At 40.5% G+C, this 26341-nt stretch overlaps 1 protein-coding gene across 3 annotated transcripts in view; it reads right to left on the bottom strand.

The window, feature by feature from the left end:
* Window positions 1-1083: 1083 nt before the first annotated feature.
* Window positions 1084-26341, bottom strand: part of MORF4L1 (mortality factor 4 like 1) — a 30259-nt gene continuing 5001 nt past the window's right edge. Inside the window, exons 3-14 of one of the 3 annotated variants that reach the window (XM_026855783.1) lie at window positions 22034-22080; window positions 18864-18931; window positions 16487-16573; window positions 15671-15751; window positions 13076-13138; window positions 7808-7833; window positions 7132-7220; window positions 6734-6835; window positions 5601-5689; window positions 4186-4358; window positions 3779-3863; window positions 1084-1897 (exon numbers count right to left, since the gene is read on the bottom strand). In XM_026855783.1, coding sequence (XP_026711584.1) covers window positions 1813-1897; window positions 3779-3863; window positions 4186-4358; window positions 5601-5689; window positions 6734-6835; window positions 7132-7220; window positions 7808-7833; window positions 13076-13138; window positions 15671-15729 — 771 coding nt within the window. In that variant the 5' untranslated portion in view covers window positions 15730-15751; window positions 16487-16573; window positions 18864-18931; window positions 22034-22080 and the 3' untranslated portion in view covers window positions 1084-1812. Of the gene's footprint in view, window positions 1898-3778; window positions 3864-4185; window positions 4359-5600; window positions 5690-6733; window positions 6836-7131; window positions 7221-7807; window positions 7834-13075; window positions 13139-15670; window positions 15752-16486; window positions 16574-16993; window positions 17060-18863; window positions 18932-22033; window positions 22081-26341 lie in introns of those variants that run through there. The other 2 variants (XM_026855784.1, XM_026855782.1) reach the window with 2 other exon arrangements.

The raw sequence follows: 26341 nt of genomic DNA, 5'->3' as shown, positions 1-26341 counted from the left end.
TAATTCTTTGCTATCCACAGATGAAGCCACTTAAAGGGAAATCCAGATCCTATCCCACAACACAGAACCTGGGGAAGGCAGCATTTGCCAGGCAGAGCAAGCCTGACACACTGAGCATGGCTGAGCCGCCTGCCCTTCTCACTGGGCTGGGGAATGAGCTTCCAAGGGAGGAAGCGTGTGTGCACAGTTTACAAACAGACAGGAGTTACTATAAAATTGACATACATGAGCTGTCACAGAAGAGTTTCTGAACAGGCCTGAGGGCAGAGGGAGACGCAGACACAGGAGCTGAACAGGAGATGGCTCCCAGACAGATTTCACTGAGGGGGCTGGAATAGCAAGTTCCTACTTCCTGATGCCTGGGTGCAGACAAGCTGCCTTGGGGAACACACCAGGAAGAGAAAAAGCCAGACAGGACAGACTTACACAATAGCATAAGCCATGTCCTGCACAGCTCAGAGCTAATGCCATTAGTGACCTGCCCCAAAAAAGCATGTAAACTTCCAGGGAACTTGTAACATGAAGCAGCAAGATAAGCTTTCCATGTCTGATACTGAGAGGGCAAAGCCAAGTCCAACACAAATCTGCCCATAAAATAATACACAGGAGGCACCTTGCAGTGTCAGACCTTTTCCAGCAAGATTAGTTCATGTTTCCTTTACAGCCATTTCTTTACCACCTGCTCCAGATCTTGCCCCAGCCCTTCCTGCAGTGCTACTGAGACGAATCAGGAGCATGAGGAATTACAACAGCTTCCAGGAAGCCACCAAAACCAGCAACACAAGCGGCCCGACCCCCAGCACCCCTCACCTGCCCTCCAGTCCATTTCAGGTGCTACAATACTTGTAAAACTGAATTGGAATAGCAAAGTGATTGACAGAAGCCAGGAAAAGTGTTCTCTGGGGGTTTGAGCTTTCAAGAACAAGCCTTTTAAGAATCCTGCAACAAAGGCAGTGAAACTGCATCATCACTACTTACAGACTCTATTATGATCCTGGAGAAGAATCCACTTTTCTCCCACTGGAATTGGATGCACAGGCTTTAACTACTAGTCCTTCAAATAAGAAACACACCATATCCAAGTTAATATTGCAGAACTTTACACTCAATACACTTGGATCATACTTGACAGGACACTGTCATAAGGCAGCAACTGATGCAAATACAAATATTAGAAACAACAATTGAAATTTAAAAAGTTTATTTGAAGATTTGTAAAACAGCTCTGTGAAAGACCAACAATTTCCATGACACTACAATATGATAATGCATTTTCCTATTGTTAGAATATAAAAAAGTCACAGTCCTTCAACTATCTAAATAAAGGCATACATTTATGGACCAAACATTTTACTTCCAACACCAAGAAAGTAAATGGGTTTGAAAGTCAGACTAACCCATAGCACCAACACTGAATGATCACAACCCTCACGGGTCCGAGTCTGCGTTTGTCATTACTACGCCATAAAGCAATTAGTGAAGCAAATCTTAATGTCAAGACAGACCCACAAGCACTGAAGAGTTCACACAATGAAGCATCATAATGTATTCTTTTTATATTCCATTGATGCAAACAACAGTAGCAAGCCAGAAACATCAGAGAGTTCCCATTAAACTCCAAGCTTCCATCTCGGGACAAGAAATCTTCAGAACTTACAAATGCCAGTTCCGTTTTAAACACACAACTTTATTCACTTCACGTGTACATCATTTGTGCAAGACACATGTGCAATAGGAAGGCAAAGAACAAGATGTAGAAGTGGACAGTGTTACAAGGATCCAATTAGCACTTCACTGCAAAGCAGCACAGTATTATACTGCTTTCCGGTGATACTCGGGAGGGGCTACTTCATAGTCACTGGCACTAAACAACGCAGAGGAATTCTTTGCTAAATACCTATGAAAAATAATGAAAGATTAAATTACCTTCTTGCCTAAAGTCTCTGTTGTTTAGCATCACATGAGTGAATGGTCAGGTGTTTGCTGAGACCACAGAACATGACATCAAGAGTAGAAACCCAACATGTATCCACCAAAGAGTCAGTTGTGTAAAGCAATTGGAGATCTGACCGCTCATGCCAAAAACACCCACCCCAAACAAAGAATCCCAACAAATTGTCAAGCAACTCTGGCTTCAAGAGCGCACGGGGTGGTTACGATTACAGGACGAAGCAGTTTGAGGTTCAGGCAGCTGCTGAACCAAGAATTGATTTACTACTGTTCATACTCAAAGGAAAAGAGGGAAGGAATAGGACACCATGAAGTCCTGTCTGCACAAATATGGAACCTCAGCTGCTAAAGGAATGATGGCTAAAGCAAAACAGCAACAGTCAATGAAGTGCAACAGCAGAAGATGAGCATTATCTTATTACCTTACTATTTATCTTACTATTACAGTTGGACTTGATCTTAAAGGTCTTTTCCCCCAACCAATTCTACAATCAGGTGCCATGACATCTCACGGGATAGGTTCAGGGGTTCCTGGCCAAGGCACTGGCCTTGCATGTCCATCTTTACAGCCAAAAGCTCTTCAGCATGTGCATTTACTTCAGACTTACCCAAAGGACTATGATACACTCAGGATTCTAGGACTACCCCAAGGGAAGTCTGCCCTGGAAATCCAGCTGATCCATTCCTAGTTCTACTGCAGAATTCTCAGATTTGCTGAGGGTTTTCTTTCAACTTCTGATAGCTTACCCAATCACACCAAGGTAAAAGCTGCTGGCAAAACACCTTAGTGCTTTGTTACCTCAATTATTTACAAATCAGTATCTCCTACCAGCAGACCACTAAAGCCTTGTATGAACCTACACAGAACATTTCTCTTCTCCACGAGACAACCACAAACAGAAATTCATGGCTTTACTAAATTTGACCAAGAAAATTTGCCAGTACAGCAAAAGCAAAAAGCTGTGCCAATGCTGTAAGCTCACATATGGTTTCAGACCAGCCACCCGTCCCTACACCTAGGTGTAAGGGAATTGCAGGAGCATAACACCAAGTTCCTCCAGTGCAGCACAGACATACACAAGCTGCTGGAGTCATGCTCATACATCCCTATGGGAGAACATGGGTACAACACCTCAGACTCTAAACTGAAGCTTAATTCCATTTTAGAATCTCATACTCAGGAAACATTTACAGGCAAACTAAGCAGCAAGTGACTCCACAGTTCCTTACAGCAGTGAGGAAGTGTTTCATCACCTGTCTGAAATCAAATGTCTGGGTTTAAAAAAATATTTCACCTTCAAATCTCGTATTATTCAGGATTGGGTTTTCATCCTAAATACAACATGCCTACAGCACCACAGGGTACCACAGTGCACTACAGCTACCATGACATTTGTCCCAGAAACAACATCAAGGTTCATCAGTTAACATTTGCTCAATTGTTGTTGAGTAACTGTTGTGTAATTTAATAGCTTGCTGTAATTGTCATCTGCTTTTTTATAGCAACTACAAATAAACACTTCAACATTTATTTTGAAACAAGTAGCAGACTTGAGAAGTTTCAAAGTGCAGACTAATAGATACATAAACACATGTCTAACTAGTAATAACCTCAGTGTAACTGGAGAGAAGCTAAAACCAGTCTTACTGGTGTTCCTGTAGAGCAGAGTTTGAGAAAGCTCCACTGCAATCTTCATTGAAGATCCCCCACACAGGCCCAAGACAATGTGTTATATAACACTGAAACTGTTTGCTGAAAATAGGCCACATGACAACAGTCTGGGCTTATGGAACTTTTTTCTTGCCAATAGACTTAAAAAGTACTTACTTTAAGAAGTCATGCAGATAGTTTAACAGCAAAGCCAGGCTCTTCTCATCAAGAGGAGTGTAAGCAAGCATAGCTCCAATTCGTACTGTTTCAAAAGAAGTGGCACTTCTTAGTTATAAACAACAGCTTTAACAGTTATTTAAGTACCACTGAAAACCTCACAGTAGCATATAAAAGCAGCCCAGGAATCTATTCCAACACATCCAAGCTCACCTATAATAACCAGACTGTTAACAATCCATTTCCATTCCAAATCTCTGAACATTTTAGGTATATGGGGTGAGCAAAGAATGAAACCATGTTTCACAGTTGCTTGTCATTTCTGTTGCCATGCACTGAGACTCAGGACAGGATGAGAAAGCCTCTGAATACTTCTAACTACTACTCTTCAATCTCTGGATACTCACCAAATAACCGCAGTAGGTGTGGGGCACCGTAGACTTGAGACATTGGAGCATCTGGGTGATCTGCTAAAATTTCAGCATATTGGGGCCTCTCAAACTTGTACAGTAGTTGAGTTCCCAGCATGACATTGAAATATTCTTTAATTCCAGCCACAACTTCATTGACTGCATACTCCCTGGGGAACAGAGAAAACACTTTAAGCCTTGTTTAGTGACTGGATGGACCAAAGTGAGAGTTGGCTTGGTAGGTCCAAAATCATAAATATCTTTTACAGGCTTTCAGATTTTTCAAGGAAATTTGTCTGGAGACCTTAAAACATGCAGCCACAGGGAGCACTGCATTTCAAAATCTCCTTTAGAAACAGACTGTTCTGAAGTCAGAATTTAGGCAAACGAAGTCTTCCATTTAGTCATCCACTCAAATTTCCTCTTAGAGCAGGCCTTTCAAAGCAACAGTATTTTATAAAGACACTTATAGCTCTTCTGTTTTCAACCAAAGTTAATCCCCCCTCACACCAGTTTTAAAGTATGATACTGTAAGTGATCAGACTGAACTCCTGCTTAAGAGAAAGAGACAGCCACTCAGTATTTCAGGCATTGACCCTTCCTGACTAGCCCTGCAATGCCACAGTTCTGCAGTCCTCCAACTTCTCAACTACTTGCAGAATAACTGTATAGAAATTAGCAGTGACACTGCACATCTGAAAAGTATAACCCTCACTCCACCCTGCAAACAAATTTAGAACAGACATTAGGGCAATTACATGAAAGAATGTTAAAACACCCTGACAAGTCAGTAATATGCTTCCTCTTGAATGGAAGAAAACACCTTCACACTTCTAGTTTCTCTCCCTTAAAACAGGAAAGCTTCATTGAAGAATAAACACAACTTGTTTGTTGTCAGGGCTGGACAGCTGGGGTAATTACAAATAAGATCTTCAAAGCTATCAAAGTAATTAGCTTTGACCATCTGATTCTTTTAAAAAGTCATCATCTACCTCCTTGTCCCCCACCCCACTACCTCCGAGTTCACCTGCACAGTCACGCTTTGCTCACCTGCCAGGTAGCTTTTCTCACAGTTTGTGCAGCTCACACTGAGCAAGTGCCACTGAACTTATTCACCCAGTGTAGGAAGCCTGAGCTAGAACTAAGGGGTGAGGAACTCTTCATTTGGCTTGTATCAGCCTCCTTTTGGAAAAGGCTTAGGGAAGTGGGCGAAGCAGAAATAATATCCGGAAAGTAGAACTGCATTCTTGAATTACCACCTCAAAGATTTCTAAACTCGATCACCCTGGTCTTGGAGCATGAGGCTGGACATAGGGCTGGGACACATTTAACAACCTTACTAAATTTTCCATGAAATACGAGTCCAACAACAGCAAAAGAAGCATTTAAAGTTTGCAGTGACCACTACTTACTTGTTATCAGTATTTCCTCGTGATTTTTTGTAGTTTGCATAATCCTCTAAAATGGAGTCAACATTTTTCTTGGCAGGAAGATAGAAGAGCTACACAAGAAGCAAAACCAAACAAATACAAGTTGTCTAATTTTTGCAGACATTTATATCTGCATGCCAGATTTAAATCAACACACATACGGACATTTCTAGAATAAGATTAACAGGTTAAGATGTTAACTATTATGAAGGGAACACCCAACTGTTGTGCATTCCAAAAAAAACCCCAGAGACTATATCCATGTTTCCATTTAACACTTGTGCTGTTCAACAGCGACCTTAGTGAATATAAATCTTAAACTACTGATGCCAGTTATTCACCAAGAAAAGTCAGCTTTGTCCATATGGGACTTGGTTGAGATTTTCACATGTCTGGGATTGCAAGAACTGAAACAGCACTTGGGAGTAAGTTCCAGCATGCAGTTGCAGCCTTTCAAACAGTAAGTTTTTAACAGAATTATTTTCTATGCTTATTGCCAATTTTCACAGCAGTTTCATACAGGAAAAGTCATGATTCATTCATACATTTTAAGTTAATGAAAGTGTTTTATAATGGAAAGCAAAGTTTAATTGACTGTATCAGGAAGCTTTATGTGGATCCAGCCTGGCAGAAGTTAAAGAACCACTATCCTCAGCAATCGCTTTCTGTCAGAGCTGTAGAACAACTTAAGGTACTTTCAGAACTTGGCAGCTAGTGACATGTCAACAAGGCAGGAAGGAGCTGAGGTAAAACTGGCATCACGTGTGATGTTCCTACAGGCCAGTTCTCTACTGAGTAAACTGTTCAAAACAAGCCAAACACGCTCAGAATTAGCACCACACTGAGTTTAAATAAGTTTAAATTATTTGCCTTTATAGATTAGACATGGTCTAATCAAGCATATCCTACAAGTTTAGATGCAAATCTGCCAAGCCAGTGTCCTACTCACAGGTGACCTCTGGTTAAAATCCAACCAGGATGAGAACTGTCAAGTGAGCCATCAAGGCTGCTGTCAAACTCCACAGGAGATTTCACTAGACTGCACTTGAGGATATGAAATTCCAGTTTTTGTATCTGCACTGATATATGCCCAGGTTGTTCTTTTGACAAATTACCTGCTTTTGCCTAGTGATCAAGTCCCAGTCATCTACCAGCCACGGTTTCAGCTCCTCTGGGATCTTCACCTTTACTTCAACTCTGTTCATAAATGTTTCTTCCTGAAAAAAGAGAAGCCAGACTATCAGATAACTGTCCAAGCTGAGTCACCCATATTCCTTGTTTTTACAACTGAAATACAGCACTGGACTGAGGAATTCCTACAGTAATTCGTGTAGGCTCCACAGAGAACAAGGAAATAACTTAGATTTTTCAAGGCCACTTGGGAACCTTAGTTTTGCAAGTTGTAACATTTCACACTGCCATACTGCAGGACAAAGTATTGCTGTCTGTATTTCCAAGCAAAGCAACCTTCCCATTTTCTATCAAAAATCCTGTGAGAGAATCAAATACATACACTTTCAACCGTTGGATCTACTCGAGCCCTCTTCTTCCTGGGAGGCTGAGGAGTCTCACTGGTACTGCTCCCTTCTCCAATTCCTGGAGCTGTACAGAAGACAGACATTATGCTGCTTAAGAAATACTAGTAAAGAAAGATTTAGAAGGATTTAAAAGTAAGACTCAGATTTCTTTCATGTTATCTTTTCACTTGTTCTTCTGTTTGTTTTAAATACTGTATTCTGGAAGTCCCATATATTTGTGACCATTTAAACTACAATATTTATACTTAACTGAAAATGGAGGTTTCTGCACTAAAAAAACCCAGTATGTCAGTATCTATAACGTTCTTCAGAAAAAATTTTGAAACCAGCAGTTCAGCTCTGCAGAAGTCACATTTCCATCTCAATAAAAAAAAAGTAAGTTTGACTTAAATTATTTCAGCAGCTCCATGGAGATACCACTTTGCTTTTAATTTGCAAGAGATCAAAATCTTGACAGACTGAAACCAGCAGCTTGTGTACACACCAGAAAAAGCATGCATTTCTCCTGAGAGGAAGACACATCTGAAGTCCAAGAGGAACGGCACAAGGTGATAGTAAATAAACTTAGTCGAGGCAGATTTAAGGTCTTATTCGAGCTAAGAATCCTTCCCTAAGGATATCCACTTACATACAAAATAAAGACATACTTACTTTTCTGTTTGTTCTTTTTTGTTTTCCTGCAAGAAGAACACAAGTTATTGCAAATGTGAAGACAGCAGTACTTAAAGAATCGAGTGTAGAAAGCCAGAAAAATTGTCCACCAAGTTCAGAACAATGAACAAATACTCAGTGGCCTATGGAGTATTTAGATAGAAGCACATGAAAGAACTGTCTGATCTGACAGCATCAGGGTTACGATAGTGCAAGGTTTTTCATGTAACAGGTTAGAATTTACCATTTTTGTGGGGAATCACTAAACCTAAACCTACAAAACCCCAGAAGGCATGCCAAGAATACATGAGTATTTAAAAACAGTATAGACACTCATGCAAGTAACATCTACAGATGTTTTATACTTTCCAAGTGCTCTTGGGAAACAACACTAGATCTGCAGGTGTTTTATTTCTGTATTTTAGGAATCACTTAGAGGCAGAATATGGGACAAGGAAACAGAAGCACTGGGTATCATCAGATAAATCTCAGTCATGGGAATTAACTTCCAGTAAAGCATTGAAAAAACCACACAGTTTTATCACTACAGCAGTAGAGGGAAGTTTAAATAGCACTATCAGAATTATCTGCATGGACTGCCTACAATTCCATCATCAACTTTTAGGGGAGACTGATTACACTTGTCACTTATTAGAAACATTTAGAACAGTACTAAGTAGCTTTGTCCCTAATATTTATCTTCTCCAAAATGCTTCCCTCAACATTTGTTTCTAACTTACACACTTCCCTAAAGTCTCTATCCTTAGCCCTTATTTTTATTCCAGATGAAGAGCTGTACCTCCAAAAGAATTTAAAGACACCTAAAATACAATGCACACAACATGCAAATATTCGGAGATGTCAAGAGTATAATGACAGAATTAAACTGTCCTAACAGGTATTTTTGTTATTACCTGAACTTGGTATATTTACTAACCATTTTCAGAAAATGTTCATTAGGGGTACTACTAGCTGTGTTCCAATTTGATCACTATTAATAGGAGTCCAGTTAAACCTCTCAAAAAATTGCAGATTGTGTGGATAAAACTCTTTACCAGTACAAGATTATTTCCTTGGAAATTTACCACTATCTCAAGTGACTCTTGTGTTCAGGCTTTGAACTGGGTTTATCTGGGTCAAGAAGTAGGCAGTTTCTAGGAAGGTCTGAAGATAAGAAGAATAATGCTTTTTTTCAAGCTTCAAGTCAAACAAGCATTAGGCTTAAACTGTGGGCAGAATAAAGATCATCTCTCTCCAGGAAGAAGGAACAATTGCCAAGTTAAGTCACTGATAATGGACTTGTGTATTGAAGAGAAAGTCTTTTCTTCCAAACCTAGAGTAAACAAGGAGGAACAAGGAGTTCTTTCTAGAATTAAAATCACAAGGTAAAAATAATGTTAAGCATTAGTCTAGAAGCAGAGTCTTAAAAAACTGGGACAGTCAATATAAAGTACTTAAAGAACTACTGCAATTAAGACAGCAAACCACATCTATGTTACTGAAGCACAAAGTCTAGCATAAACCATTCTAGGCAGTTGCTTGTGCTCTCCCACCTCATTCCTTATATTTTTCAAGTCATATGCCTCTGCTTCAAGTCAAAGCAGCCATCTGTTTGCAAAGTCTAAAAGACAAATCTGAGTTAGGGAACAAACAGAAAGAGCTAAGGTTAGAGACAAAACATTAGCATTTGGCAGCCTTTGATAGCCTCTACGGCAGATTGTTGGGAATGATACTCTCACTAGGTGAAGGCAGCTGCGCAAGGCACAGTGCTGCTGCTTGTGCAGTAACCACAGCATGCTGTGCACTCCCCAGAGAGATGCAGCATCTGTATCAGAGGTTACAGACAGCCCTGCTGACAGAAGCTGTACCCGAGACAAGCAGCACATCTTAGCAAGCTACATTCTATTGATGGGACCAAGCAGACTCCTCTTGGGACATGCAGCTGAAGAACACAATGCGTGTTCCTCATGATGGTAGATAAAGCCCAAATGGAATGCAAGCCCTGAAGTGACACAAAAAGATGAAGCACAACCTAAGATAGGTTAAAACACATCCTTCTGTGCAACTTCAGGTACATTATGAGCAGCAAGCCCTATACTGTGGTACAGAAGCAGTATAAAAACTTTCGTTGACTTCTCTTTATACAGCCAGTACAGCCCAGCTGCTGTTCTTCATTCATGTATTTCTCTATTGACTGGCATTTCTCACTGAAAACCAACAACAGAACTAAAAAGCAGCAGAGAAATTTCAAGGAAGCTTCTGTGGAAAGAGTTTTAATTAAAAGACTGAACAGAGGTGCAAGGTGATGAGGATCTCTGTTCAAACTTCAAGGATCCATCTCACCGTACTCCTCAAGTGAGCAGAGTGAGCAATCAGTTCTGGCAAGAAGCTAACCCAGGCCTCATTGCAGGGTTTTATTTCAGCAGAACAAGAACACGCAGCTATAACAAGAATAGTCAAAGTATTAGGGATCAAAATGTGAGACTGAATCAGAAAGCCAAAAATAAACAAACTACTGACATAACCATCTAAGCTTGTGTAGAAACAAGATAATCAGAAGACAACAAACAGTATCCCAGCTTCCACCACAGCGCCCAACAATGAAATGTGATATATCAAAAGGGACAGACTCAGAGGAAAATAAGCAGTCTGTGCCACAAGAGCATAATACTGACATTCCAATCTCAGTGTCCAAAACAGGCCTGCATTCATGATCAAATGGTAAGACTAAAGAGGATGCCATAGGAGACCACATGCTAGAAGACTGCACTTCACCTTTCCACAGACATTCATCAGAAGAAAGAGAATCAAGTATCTGTCACAGAACCTTGGGTACCACCTGAAGAAGCCAGCATTCTTTGGCCAAAAAGAGTTGATGTTCATGCTCAGAGCTCTAAACTGGAGTGTCTTCTGGGACATGTCTAGAGTACTGTCAGTCAAAAATAAGAATAGCTTAGAACATAGAATTCAACACAGACAAATGACATCAGGAAAAACACCAATTCTTTGGAATATTTACTTACTCCACAACAGTCAGGAGTCTGTGACCAGGCAGATAAAACTGTTGTGGACAATAACGAGTATTTTCCTTCCTCAAAGTCCATGTGCCTTTTAAAGGGACTTTGAGGTCAGTCAGAACCTACAATAGTTGGTTGAGATATGAACTGCAGAGAACAAAGGCAGCTACTGCTTGGTCTCAGACATTTGAGTTCAATACATTCGTAAATGCCAGAAAAAGATTAGGTACCAGTTTATTGATAAAACAGTTGTAACTAAGCTATATGAAATCATGAAGTCCCTCCTAACACAAGGTGTATAGTAATAAAAAAAAGATTGAAGTGTGAAAAATAAGTATGTTGGAAAAAAGCATGGTCAGCCACTCAAGCAGCTTGGCCAGTAACTTAGCTGTGAGAAGCTGCATTCCTATGGAGATTCAGTTAAAACACTGAACATTATTAGCAAAAGGATGAAAACCAAAGTCAGAATTATATAGAGATACATCTCCTGTGCCTGGTCAGGCAACCTAACCCTAGAAGGCACACAATAAAACTAGAAGAGGTAAAGAGAATGAAGAATAGTTGGAAGCATACAATAACAGCTTTATACCAGGAGTAACCTGGCAGACAAGGGCTTTCTCAAGCTGACAACTGAGCAGGAAGAAGAGGGGAAATGTGGTAGAGGGATCACCAGCAATAAAAGATAAGGCTCAAAGAATGAACCAATCCTTCCTCAAGATGGATGAAAAAGACCAAAAAACCCAAAGCAGCAGACATTAAAAAGATAGAAGTCATCACCCTCTTTCCTCCCCTCTTCAGAGTACTGAATTAAAACAACAACACAGTGCCACAGGCTGATGGGGATACCAGAACTCCAAGCGGTTCAGGAGTTATTAGATAAATATAAGCCAGCCCTACAAAGGGTTATTATACCTACCACATGGAGACAGCCTCCAGCTCTAATATCTCAATTACAAACTGCTAGAAGCAAAAAGGGTATTTGGGGAGGTACATCATTCTTGACTTGATCCACTGGATTATCCCCAAGCACTTGTTACTGGTAACTAATAGAGAACAGAATAGGTTCTGAAAATCTGCAGCTTGAGCCGGTGTAGCCACCCCACTGTTGCCACAGCCCCAGACAACTGGCACGTAGGCAGCGTTCGTATGCCGCTTGACATTTAGAGGACTCAAAGTAGCTTGTGAGAGCTACGAGCTGTGCCAAAGATAGCAGAGGATGCCACAAGAGACGTGCAGCAGGAGCATATGCTTTTGAGTAGTACGTTCAGATTAAGAATGAGACTTCTATTAGAAGAAAAAAACAGTAACTCCCAAGTTGAGATACTGTTTTGAGAGCATCTCTGATGCAATTGATTGTATATCATTTAAAAAACAGATGCTATTCTCAGATTTGTCATTCAGTGACTTATCTTCCCTTCAGAACACTCTCGGGTGCCCTTCTTATTTTTCAAGCACCTATTAACTCTGTTTACTATTTTTTTTGCAGATTGATCACATTAGGCTCATGAAAGGTAGCAGTGCTGGAATTCAGCAGAACTACACAGAAAAAGTCTGGAGAAGCCAGTATCTGTAGTGTTGTGTTTTGGCCACTTGCTGTAAACATACCAAATTTTCTATGATAGCTTCTAGATATCATAAATGAATAATTAAAAAAAATAATAAAACCTGCACTTCATGCATATTTCTATTTTGTTTACAAATAGTCTCAAAAGCTTTTTGAACCAGTTGCTGCAGTTTACAGAAACATTCTGAACAGACTCAAGCCAACAATAAAAATGCAGCACATTAAGCAGCAAGGTCAAGCCTTGCATTTCTAACAGCACCTCTCACAGCAGCCTCACTCCAAGACTTACAGAGACAGCGCTGTCCATGGAAGCAGAACTCCAGGCTGCAGGAAGCATGCAGACCCACCGTAACCTTTCACAACTATCCAGTTTCAAAAACCCCAAGTCAGTTGTCCTCTTCTTTTTAAACAGCGGACACACTGATTGCATTTGACTACTCACATTGTACCCTATCCCAACGAAAAAGGTAAACATTTCAGAAAAAACTAAAAAAAAAGGTAACGCATAGTGGCTTTTAAAAAAAACAAACCAAAATTATATACTGCAATACTTATAATCGTTAACTGAACTGCTACCAAAGCTTATATTACAACTGAGGACTTTAAGAGTCTCTAAAATAAATCTATGAAAGTAAGATTTGGATTTCAGGATGAAAATCCTGGTTTGACAATCCATCCTTAACTCACCGCGTCGATATTGTAGGGGTCTCCAAACAGCAAACAGTATGCGCTCCATCTCGTCTGAAAAATCTAGGCACAATGGGGGTTGAGTTAAGGAAAGAATGTCAGACCTAGTGTTTAGCCTTAAAGAGAATCTATTTAAGATTCAAAAATTTACCTTTTTAGCAGCATATTATAATCTTATTGAACATTCCTGGAGGATAAGGTAGACTTAGACTGTTATTTCCTTTCCATTATTGTTTGGCTATCTGAAGAATGTTTCAAATATATGTTACCTTTCCCTTTGTTTGATCCTCCAAGAATGCTACAAAAGGTAAATTTTGAGGCCCAAATAGGTTGACAGTGTTATCCTTTTAGAACAGCTGCGTGATCAGTTTCTCCCCCTCCCCACCATCAGTACTTTATATATCTACAAGAACCTTAGATTTACAACAAGAGAACAATCCAGAAGTTTTATTTTGGAAGTATATTTTGAGATTTTTCAGAAGCCATCTTGCCTTTAGCTGTAAGCAGGATGCTAAGCAGCAGTAGTTTGGTCAATAACACATCAGCATCATAACCCTGCATCATTGCTAGGGTAAGTCAAAGTCTTTCCCTCAGCCTCCAAAGAGGGAAGAAAAATGGAGACTTTGTTGAAAGAAGCACAGGTCTAATTTAGAAGGATGCATTGGATGCTGGTAATGGCTAGAGACTAGGAGCAAGATCAGTGCAATAAGTATATGGGACCCTGTTCTAAATAACTGTGACAATGCAAGACTGCTGTTCTAATGGTGATAGCGTTCCTTCTTCCCCTTTACAACTCTAGAAATCCACCATCAAGGACTTAATTTTTCCAATCAACATGAAACTTAAGTTTCAGAGCATTAGCTTATTGTCTGTTTTGCTATGCTGGAAACCACCCCCCATGCTTAGGATAGTGATGACAGCAAAAAGCAAAGCTGCTTCCTTTCCCCAACCAGTTTCAACCAGAGTGAAAAGACATGCTTTCAAGCTTTCAACTTACACAGAGGCTAAAAATGAAGTAATTTTCACTGTGTGGGTCTCCCTTGGAGGCAACATTATTAGGTGTGGTTGAGAGGATTAGGCCAGGTTAACATTTAGCATTTACTTAGACAGAGAACAACTCATCTCGCTGCATCAGCCTGAACTACCAAGATGACTAAAGCTGACAGTATGGGGAACCTCATCCTGAAGTTACCATTGAGATGTTCTCTCTAAGGCAGATTGTAGACATTTACAACTGAGTCATCCCTAGCCATGTCAAAGTTACACATGAAATTAATCCTACTCCCACTGACTAAAATGCAAGACAACTCTGGTGCAACAACCCCTTAAGCAGCCAAATTAGTAGTGGTCATAATTTACATCTGTATTAATTAGAATAATCAGAACTGTCTAAACAGACATTTGGGTTGGGTTTTTCACCCCCCAAATGAAGACAAAGAGGTGACTAGGCCCCTGTCAGAGCCTGTCCTGAGCTGACAGAGCACACCAAACCCGTGGCATTGAAGCAGCTCAGAACCCACGGCAGACCCCGCAGGAGCATGCACGCAGCGTTACAGCCAGCTCCGCTGGCCTGCCCAGTCCAGAGACCAAAAGCCAGTTTACAGCCTTGGCTAGGCTTTGACTAATCCCAAAGTGAATTCTGCATTCAGGATCTAGAACAAAGACACCTGTACCCACTACCACTGCACTTCTCAAGTCAATGATACATATTTTGTAACAAAGTTGCCCATAAACAAGATGTGAAATCTGAGGCTGCTGTCAAATGCTTTTCTTAGGAATTGATGTCATTTCAGCAGCTTCCTCATGAAAACTAGAATTGTAAGTGTATTAAGAGTTCAAAACATCACGTTAATAATGACAATCTTCATAATTAAGTACTACCCCACACAAGAAGTTTCATGGCACATGAGCAAAGCAGTAGAGCTGTACTGATTGTATAAGAATCTAAACATAACACCATAGAAGCCTATTCTGAAAAACAAAAAGGATGGAATGAAAGAAATCTGACAGTTACGCCCTGGAATTTTTTCTAATAAATGTCTGAGCTTGCTTCTGGTCTCTTAAGATGAAAAATCATTTTTAATAGCATATGGGTTTAGTTTTGTCAAAAACAGCACAACAAAGACTCTTTAAACGCAGTTTTAACAATTGTACAGTAAGAAGGCAAGGCATTTTAAAGATTTTATTCAGAAGTGTTAGCACAGCTTGGAAGAACTGTACTGATTTCAATGAGACACACGAGTCTTACAAGGACTCACCACTTTCTGAGTGTCAGTTCGCTAACTCAGGAGGAATAGAGTGTAAAAAAAGAGTGTTAGTGTTTACTCAGTACCTTGATTCAGTATTAAACACTGCACAATCTAAGGCAGTTTTAATGACATATGTCAAAAAAGGGCCTTTGTGGTATCACAATAGTGAAACACAACTTTTGTCTGGGTTGTGTCAGAAGTAATAGTTTAGCCTGCAGAACCATTCTAGCAATGACACTATTTAAGGATCAATAGTAAAACTGACAAGGAAAAGTTTGGGAGGTTTTTTGGGAGGGCAGTTTGGAGGTGGGTTGTTTTGTTTGTTTTTAAATAAAAAGCTTCTTACACTTCAACATTTTTCTGCTGCAGACCAGAAGTCTTCTTGCCCGGAGCAGCACCTCTCATCTTCCCCTCTGCATATTGTTCCCTTTAAAAAGAATAAATTTGTAAATAAGACTATAATGGAAAGCGAAGCTTGCTTTCTCTCAAAGGAGACCAGGTCATGCAAAACATTTAGAGAACGTCTAGTAAATGACATTGCAAATCAGTGTGTTATGAGCAGGAACAAATTCAACTCATTATCAAGATTTAGGCTTCTTCATACAACACTTAATATGAACACCCATTTCCTCCCCTTCCACCATCCTTGTTATTCTGAATCACGTGGAAGCAGCACACTGCTTCTGGAAAATAAAAAACAACTTCTCAAAAGCATTTTATGAAATAAATACAAGATTAGCATCCATAAAAATCAAAATATCTGTAGGCATCTTGAAGCTGTCTGAGAAGATTCTTACCACTTCACAATATATGTTAAGGATACTGCATAAGGGTAATTTTTAGCCACCTAATTTCCTCATTACAGGATCTATTTGTAGTTAATCAGGCTGCCTCTCCATTTCATCAACCTACCCTTCCTTAAAACCTCAAATCACCTTTTTAAAACTAAGTAGCTCTTTGCTCTTTCTGAGCTGCTAGAGGACAAAGATCAGCACACTTCTATAAGCCAAAGCATCTGGAGAATAAATTAACATGAACACCTCCTGAAGGCTTTTTTTTTTTTTTTTTTTTTAAAAGTAACTTCCCTTGATATATAGTTGTTGGATTGGAATTTCACAAAAAAAATTATTTAGTGACAAGGACTTCTAACAAAAATACTTACTGATTGGCCTTTTGAAGTTCTTTTTGTTTCTGCAAATTGGTATCCACGTATTTGAGCACTCTGCTTTCTGGAACCCATTCATCCCAGCTGAAAAAATTAAAAAAAAAATCAAACGATCATTCAAAAACATTATATAACTGCATTCTACACACAACAGTCAATTAAAACTTCACAGAATTTGAGAATAAACTCTGATTTTGTATCAGGTCACGGACTGGCACAACTGAAAGTGTAAATTACCAAACGCATTCCCCACTGACTGAAGCTGTAACAATTTTTCTAGGGAAGTGCAACCCTCAGCCATTTCCAAAGAGTTTCCCAAACTTGAAGGATGGGTAATTTAGGAGGGAGGGGACTGTAATTTAAAAGAAGCATCTCAGGAAAATAAAAATCTTCTACACTTACTAAATTATGGGATGCTTGTAACCATAACTATATTATGAAGCAAGTTTCCTTTATCTATTTGCAACATTGTATAGGTTAACAAATTCAGCAATAAGATCTTACTGTAAGAAGAAGAGCTCTGATTTCTGTCTGTGAAGGAAACCAAGATGGCATGAATATTTGAAGAATCTGAAGTGAACGATTTAAGAGAACAGGTGTTGGGGAAATTGCCATTACGAGCAAGAATTCCACTTTGACAAAGAGTGGATCATCTGAGCAATCTGACAATTTATTTCAAATAAAACACATTAAAAGTGGCCAAGTTACTCTAAAGTATCCAAGTTAAAGCTCTATATAATAAAGAGTTCAGTGTAATTTTCATTTTATGGCAACAGCTGCCTGTCTTGGAGCATCAAGGTGGCAAAACCAATACTACTGCAGGAGTACAAGGTCTTCAAGAGTGTTAAGACAAGGCAAGCTCAGCACGCAGAAGGCAGAGAAACACATGTCCAGCCGTACACATTCTAAGACTATGTGTTTATGCTTTGGTCAGATATTTAAGCCACTTCTCTTACTCCTGCCAGCACAGCCACAAGAGACCTTCAAAAAAAGTGCTATGTAACTGTGCAGCACATTACAGTGTATAATGAAGAAATTTTTTTTGCAAATATCAACAGTTAGGAAACAAAAAAAAGTGAAGAAGTCAAGCAATTAACAAAGGACCATAAATATAGAAAACAAAATTAAGGAGTCATATTGCCCCAGTGGTCTAGATGTTGCAGCAACGCCACTTTTAATGTAGTTAATTGGAAGCTTGAAGGCAAAAAAACTCAAACAGCACAAGCAAGAAAAGCAGGAGTCATGACATCGCTTATGGCACCCTTCAGAGATAAACAAGGAGAGGAAATATCAAATTCATGCTGCCTCATTAATATACAGCAGCCACCATACAAACCAGTTACAGTCCCTGTAACTGTCGGTGTTTACAATGAAACATTTATCTGTCCATTTGGCAGAGAGGGTGTGCAAACGCATTAAAGAAAGTTACATATTAAAACATGAAGTTCAGCTTTTAGTCACATCAGTGAGATCAAGATACTAGTGACTAAGTCTTCACTCTAGAGTCTGCAGCATTGAAACAAAACCAAACTGAACAGGGACATGCTCTCTGGAGGGCTGCTGGAGTCTGAAGAGATGAAGCTTTTAATTACCAAGAAAAAACTACATTCTCCTTAAATTCAAAACCTAGTGGCAGAACAGAATTCAAATGCAATTTAAAAAGAGAAGTACATAAAAGCAATAATCTTGTGAAAGTATTCACTTATAATAGGCTGAACATTTACCTCATGAAGACACCTTTATTCTTCTGCAGTCTCTCACCTAGAATCCTACCATTTTTGCAGAAGGGAAAAGTGTCTCTACCTTTACCTTAGCATGAGAGGCAAGAACTGAAATACAGGCTACACCTGACCCTGTGAAGGACTAATATAGACAGCCTTTCCCATTCTGAACACAGCCTTGGGTAAGGCATGCTTCTCCAAACCTTTGCCACCAAACGTAGTATAAAAGTAAAGTACACCATGTATTTGAGTAGAGTTTTGCTCCACCTCAGTAGGGGGTGCCTCTCCTCCCAACACATAACAAGGAAGTTTTTGTACTAGATATTTCTGCCAGGGAGGAATTACAGCAACTATTCTCAAGCTTGAACAGAATGTTCTACAGCATTCCCAGTAGTGTACTGACACCCTAAGCTAGTTTGTCCATACAACCAAAGCTATAAAGGAAATAGTTAGGCAATGTAGGCAATGTTTCCTCTGTGTTACTATAAATCACTGGCTTATGTATCAAAATCATTTATGTTGATTCCAGAAACAATCTCCTGATGACACAGACATGGCAGAGCTAGTCCATCAAGCTCACATTCAAACTGACACCACTTGTCTTTTCCCACAAAAGAAAATGAAATACTGCTTTCATTTTATGCAATACTTACTTTTTATTCCAACCACTGTAATGGATAAAGTATTTCACTTGCTTGTCCTTTATAGCAACCTTTACACACTGGAACAGAGAAAAGAGTTCAGTCAGTACCAATGAGAACAAAGAGATCTGAATGAGCTTTGCTTTTCTTTTCTTTAGTTTTCAGAGTTTAAGCATGCAGAGATTTCCATGCAAGCAACTGAAATACCAGCAGCTATTTCACAGCAGAAAGTAAGTTCTCCAACACAAGTCACTGCCTATTTACAGATTTGGAAGGGCTAGGCAAACAAGCGACTCTGCTCAGCTATCCAAAGGGACACCTTCAGTCACGAGAAGGATCAGAAACCCCTGAGGGTGACCAGAAAAGTAAACAAGCAGTCACTTCACTACCCCCAGGTTAGCCAAAAGCCATTCACTAGAGAGCTTGTTCACATGCAGGCCCCTACCTCACAGACAGGTAAGCTGGCTGAAGTAGAGGAGTCTTCAAAAGTAAAATAAATAATATGGATCTCTACAGCCACAAAGAGAGCATTATATTCAGTAGAAAGGTTGCAGTAAGGGCTTTTTCTAGGTTAAGAGTGTATATGTGAGGTAAATAAAAACAGTTATTTCCATCAAAGACTGACCTATGAATACATTAACTTCCTCAAATACTGAGGCAAGCACATTAAAAGAGGAACATGTACATAACAAGGTGGCTCCAATCACTCCACAGTATCACTCAGATTCAGAAGTGTCCCTCACAAACTCATCTGCCTTATAGTTTAGCATAGCCCTACTCGCAGTCTGCAAGACCCTGCCTCAGCTCAGAGGAACATGTCCAGGTGAGCTGGAATAACTGTGCATGCTGCCTCATATCAACACAACTTCCTCCTACCCCTGCAGTCTGGCAGGTAAGAGCTCAAGCTACCACATGTAGCTAAAACAGCCAGAGACAAGCCTCAACAAACAGCCCCAAACAGCCCAGAGCAGAAACTACATAACCCTAGGTAGTTTAATTATGTGCCCACCACACATCCCCGAAATTCTTGGCTATACCAAATTAAATGCACCAACTCTGGCACTTCATCCAGAAAGTTACTACACCTTGTTCTGGAGGTGCTGAGATACAGATGCCGCTGTACCACTTTAACAGTGAAATAACGAGTGTGTTGTAAAACATGAAGAATCACGCTCTTCAGCTCTACCTCTTAGTCCCTTTTTAAGGATTTTTTTCTGTTGAAGTAAAAAATTACTCACAGAAGTTGTAATTGCTATTTTCTTTCCATGCTAATACCTTTAAGTATTTGAGGGGGCAGAGCCTTCTGTTATGCAACATTTTCTCAAGACCATTGTGGTGACCTCCACGTTGCGTACCCTCTTCAATTAAAAAAAGTTGTTAGAGTTGGGAACATCATATTTCAGTACTAATCTCCAAAATGCCACATATGGAACCTAAACTCAGTCTCACCTAGACTTGCAACTAGGAGTATGGATATCCTAATCCTGTTTGATATACTATTGCACCAGTGGCTCATTTTGACAGTCCTGAAGTTAATGCCAGCCAAATACAGACTGTGTGCTTAGGAAGCATCTACTTGTTCTGACAAAGAACTGAGCATGAAGTAAAAGAAGATTCAAATATATTTCTGTACCAAAATATCTTCCTTCCTGGAGGTTAGAAGTGTCTTAAGTGCATCTCATTTAACTGTGCATTATAACTCCATACAGAGATGTACAGTTACTGTTTGCCATAATTTCTCATATTACTCTAACACAAACAAGTGCTTCTCTGATCATATTGCCATGGGAAGCCAAGGATATGGTCACAAGGAACAAAGTAACTCATGTCTTGAGAATCACAGAAGAAAAACAGATCAAAGGAACAGGAGGAAAGTTGAGGTTATTATTCATTACTATCTACAAAGTACATTTGTAAAATTAAACCCAGTTCCTTCTGCCATTTCAGGAGTCCAGAAAGATACCAGTTCTCAATATAAATAGCCAGCCAAAAGCTATCTTGCCAACTGGGAAACCCCTTCTAGCACCAAGCTGGCAGAGCCAGTTCCTGCAACACTCACTCCACCCTTGCATAAAGGAGAAGAGGGGCAAAGCATAGCAGAGAGTAGCAGCTCTGGGCTGACCAAAGAATTAAGATTACTGCTAACAGAAGTTTGTTTCCACAAAACCAGAAGCCTTGATTACTCTCCTCTCTGTACTAGCACCAGGGCAGGCACTGGCAGAAGACAACACTCTGAGCATACATTGACAACAAACTTGTCCTCCAGTTCTAGAGCAAGGGAGAGAACAGAGTATAAACTGAAGTGAAAATGTTTTAGACAAGCAAGTTCCCTGTCGATGCTCTGGACATTAACATTAGAATGACTATTTCCTGATAGCATGAAAAGAGATGTCAAGTACTTCTAGCTGCCTCCCTACTACCACCTAATCTGGAGCTGCCCCCTCAGTTAGGACTTAATGACTCTAAAACCAAATGGATTTAAGTATCTGTTTAAAGTGCTCTAGGAATTTTTACAAGTCTTCTAATCCACACAGCTACAAAAGCCCTTTTTTCCCATGCCAGAGGAAGAAGAAACAGGCAGTCAAACCAGGAGCTATACGTTCAGTAAAACAGACAGCAGGGCAGTGACATCTGCTTAAGGCCCACAAGAGCAGCACATCACTGGGACTGCTGTGGCAGGGGCCTGCAACTGAAGCAGCAAGGATATCCTCCAGGTCACAGATCTGCAGTGCATGGTCTCTGCGGTTAAAAAGCCTCTTCCTTTGTCACTTTAATTCACCATTATCTTCTGCAGTGTTGTCCCCTCTGAAGAGCACTGACTATACCCAGCCACCCATGTCTCCAAGGAAGCTCACGCTGCAGCTACCGTACCAGCTCATGCATTAGCACTAATATAAGGTCCTGTGGGCACAAATGCTCTCCAGTGGCCTGGGAATCCAGATGTTCAACACGTAAGACCACCCAGACTTTAGTAGTTTACCAGAATAGCTGCACAGTACCACTAGGTTTTCTGAATTTTTTTCTGTAATACAGAGCTCCAGGATTTAAAACTGATTTCATACACTGTCAGGTGTTTGTTCATTTTAGTTTTGGTCCTTAATCCAAGGAGACACAGCAGGTAAACTAATACAATTCCTTATGTTCTTGAGGAACTGTCAGCAGCAATAAGCAACCACACATACCTTTGCTTCATAAAGGAGAGGTCCATGAAAACAAAGCACTCGTTCACCTGAAAGAAAGTTGCAGACAAACATCTTAGAACATCACCAATGTGCCATTTCTGTGAAACTTGTCATCAAGTACAACATAGAATGAATCCAGCATCAGTCTAGAAAGAAATTCAAAGGCAGATTCTGATTTGAGAAGCAGACTGGTTGGTTGAGAAGCAAATGCATTCTCATACAAAAGAGGATCGGGGCTCTGATGATTTAGGCCACAAAGCAAAGATCCCCAAGGCCCTCCCTGAAGAGCACTCATGCAGGGACAGCAGCATGCAAACCACATCCAAGCCTGCCCAGTGCTCTGCAGAATGGCTGCTGACTTCAGCAAACTGGCACCAAAATGTACATTCCTGCCCTGACCGCCAGCCACTGCCACCTCAGGTCAGACAGCCCTGTACCCTGTTGCAAAGGCTGGCACAGAGAACCCCTTCACAGCCCTGAATTTCGGCTGCAGACACCAAAACACGCCGGCTCGATGTGAATGGACTACTTCAGCCTAAGTACTCAAAAAGTAATCAGGTAAAACTGTCTTACTACAAGGGATTTTTTTAATCTCCATGACATTGCATTTTGATTCACAGTAGAAAATTAGGTCTCATAAGAGATGTCATCTTAAGCTTCTACACAAATAGAAGCGAGTATTATTACCACTCTTTCCTGCAGGAAGTACACCACCTGGTATTTCTAGTTCAATGAAGTCAGGAAAAGACCCCAACATCATCTCCCCATCCAACTTGTCGGACAGAAGAATGCCAGGTTTGTGCAACAGCATGAAAAATAGTTCACTTTGTGGGTTTTAAGTAGGAAGAGATTATTCTTCAGCCCGTTTTTTTTTTCTTCAATGGCAAGGTCTTATTGTGCAGTTACATTGTGGGGATTTGAACATACTTAACACAGGATATCTGAGTACAGATGTTTCCTTCTTGAAAGCTGCAGTATCTCACAAGTTCAGGGGCAAGCTGCATAATACACTCCAGGGTGGAGCACACATCCAGTTCTTGCCACCATTTGCAGGACACAGAGGACAGAAGAGAGCTGTCAGTCCCCATGAGTGGGCTGTGCAGCAGGCAGACACAGGCATTTGTCAGCCAGTCCCCAGACTGGGCTGAGAAGGTGTGTGGAAGCAGCACCTCACCAGCAACAGAACCTTGGCTGCTGCTGTCCTTGGGAGCAGCTCAGGAACGACATGGCATGAGAAGGACCAAGACACGGGCTATAGGTTTAAAAGTACCCTCCACTGTAAATTTTCCTCTACTCTTCAAAAATCCTTCCTGTATATTCAAGTGACAAACAGTCAGTGGCACATCGTACCACAAACTCTGACTCTCCTGAATCCTGTTCAATTCTGGCTTTATTTGCCTCTTTACCCCACTGACACATAACACACACTGATAAAGTGATAAAGCTTTTAACCAGATGGGCTCTAAACACTGACTCTGCAAACATTTGCTGTGAGGGCACAGCAGTTCTTGCACTCATCCCCAAAACACACTGCTGGCAGGGTCAGGGAACTTACACAGTTTCAGGTGGTTGATGCCAAAGCACCTGATTTTGCCTGAAGCAGATGAGGGAGAATTCAGACACTCCACCAGCAAGACTGAGAGACAAGCAGGTACAGCAACAGCCTCTTCAACCAGCACAGCTCCTGTCACATCTCATCTAATACATCCAGACTCCAACTGAACAAGACGCAGATATAAATTTACTACTTCATTCCTACATTGACTAGAAAGAACCAGTTGTGCTTTAAGACTTCATGTCTTCATGATCTGTAGGATCCCATGCTCTCCATATAAAGCTGACACAAGTATTCACAGTAGTCTACCACCACTAAACTAGGTCAGAAATGTATTGTAAAATGCTTCTATGTATCAAGAAAGAAAAAGGTTTAGAAAGGTTCTTACAGAAGTGCCCATTTTGATACATTCAGTACTTTTATTAAAAAAAAAAAGTCTTCATAATCAGGGCTAGCAATCAGAAGTTACGTTATTATCCTCAGGCATCATAGTGCTCACTCGTGCTACAGGAAAACACATCTCTATTTTGATTATTATGCAAGGTAAGATTTCTAGGTAAGACGTCCACAGTTACCAAGAATTATTTTATTCTTAAAAAACACAAGATTAATCTGTTTTGCAGAAAGGGTTCTTCTGTTTTCATGATAACCTAAGGGGGTCTTGCTCCCTCACAGCTGACTGCAGACATGCACAAGGCCTCGCCTCTTTATCCACAGACCACTCTTTCCTACACCACCACTGCCGCAGCAAAACACTCACACCTATTCCTTACCTCAAGGACAGCGTTTGTAGGAGAGCAGCTCTTCAGCTGAAATAGCTTATAGAAAATATCAGAACATGCTCTGTTAACATCCCTGAATGCCAAGCTACATGGAGCCTTTCTGCTGCATATGAATGGCTGCCACACCAGCACCTGGACAGCAAGCATTTATTAATTTATAAATATTTATAGAAACAAGAGGCTCTCAGTCTGTGCATCAAGGACTACCAATGCAGACCAGCTACCAATGAAAGTACTCCCACTGATATCACAGCAGCAGGCTAACCAGCATCTTCAGAGCAGACCAGAAAACCCTCAAGTCTCATCAGCTTTGACAGAAGAAAAACCTTGCCTGAACTCAGAAGTTGAATCTGACATCTGAGACTCTTCTGAATTTGCTTTAAAAAATAATCAGTGTCAAGATGCAGAACACTTGGAGTACCTACAACCCTTAACTCAGTTGCCCCAATGCTGATCTCATTTCTCATGCCTGCATAAATGCACCAGTCCCCTCATTATAAGGGGTACTTGTACCTCTAGCCTGACATGTAGGTTTTCTTATCTCTTATAGGTTTTTCACAATAAATTCAGTCTCCTCATCCTCTGCTCTGCGAAAAATGAGAAAAATGCATAACTTCTAAGTCCACCTACCATTCTGATGTGCATTTAGCTTGAAAAGCTACAATTAAAATAATTTTCACTTGTCATGTTGTGAAGGGCCACAATAAAGCATTTAAGTTTTAGGCCTGTAGGATACTTTATTCACAGCACTTTTCTCCCTTTTAATGTTACAGCTGATATCACAAACACATTCACATTGTGGAAAATAGCCTAAAAATTTTAACTTACACGCTATATTTACGTTGCTCATATTCCTACAGCTGTGAACATAATTTCAGCCTGGAATTCTACTTAGGTTTTAGTTTCCGCAGTTCACTTGATTTCACGTTAATTATTCTAATATGAATCAGACATTAAAACCTTGATTATTTCTGCAGGTTAATAATACCACTGGCATTACCACATTGCACAGAATGCCACTGCACAACTGAACACACTCCAACACAAGCAGCCATGAAGCGCACACACACAATTACAGTGTTGTCTAAGCCACCCAGAATGGCCGGCTTCCAGTCAGCCCTCTGCAAACTGCACTTTTAGAAATAAAGCACAGTCGTGGGGAAAGTCCTGCTTAGATGCCAAAATGAGGGACAGATAGAGAGGAAAAAGTAAGCTCTCATTTACCACTGTCTAGCATTTTCATTCATCTATATGAGTATCGACCACAACCAGTATCTAAAAATCAAAACGTATACAAAGTAAGTCTCAGCAAAAGCATAATCCTAGCCCTCATTCACCTAAAAAAATGTCTAGTGCTTTGTTGTAAATATGGATTCTACACCTGCCAGCTGTATCCCAAATTGTGTCCCCATGAATCCTCCTGCATGAGGATCCCTAACTGAGCTCCCCTTCTAGGAAGAACAAATAATAATGTTTCAAACTCCAGAAAATAAAAATCCTGACAAATTTAGGAGATTTCAACAGCTTTACTGCCAATTAACATCCATGCCCGCAAGAAAACGAAGCATGTTTAGAATAACAGGGGATAGGAAGGCCCCACACCTTCTTGCTAGGAAAGATGAGGAACAGGAAGAGAGACAAAGACTACAGGAATTAATTTTTCCCACATATTCTCACATTGTCAGGGCTGAGAAGTGAAAGCTAAACCCCAAACCACCCCCCTGTGCTGAGGGATCGTAAATAGCGAGGTCCAAACCTGGCCTAACTAAAGGCCTTACCAAAAGCTTGCCTCGGAGCCACAAGCACTGCAAGAAGAAGCAGTGGAATCGCCCTCGGCTTTATTACAAAGGAGAGACCTGGCCGCAGGCAGACGCCGCCTCCAGCCCCACCCCAGCCCCGATGCGAGAGGGACAATTATTGACCTGCCGGGAGCCTCCTCCAGGGCCGCCGCGGGCCCGTTCTCGCCGCGCT

This window comes from Athene cunicularia (genome assembly GCF_003259725.1).
Source record: "Athene cunicularia isolate RWA chromosome 10 unlocalized genomic scaffold, athCun1 chr10_part1, whole genome shotgun sequence".
In the NCBI taxonomy this organism is placed as follows: domain Eukaryota; kingdom Metazoa; phylum Chordata; class Aves; order Strigiformes; family Strigidae; genus Athene; species Athene cunicularia.
This window is presented reverse-complemented; position numbering and strand designations above follow the sequence as displayed.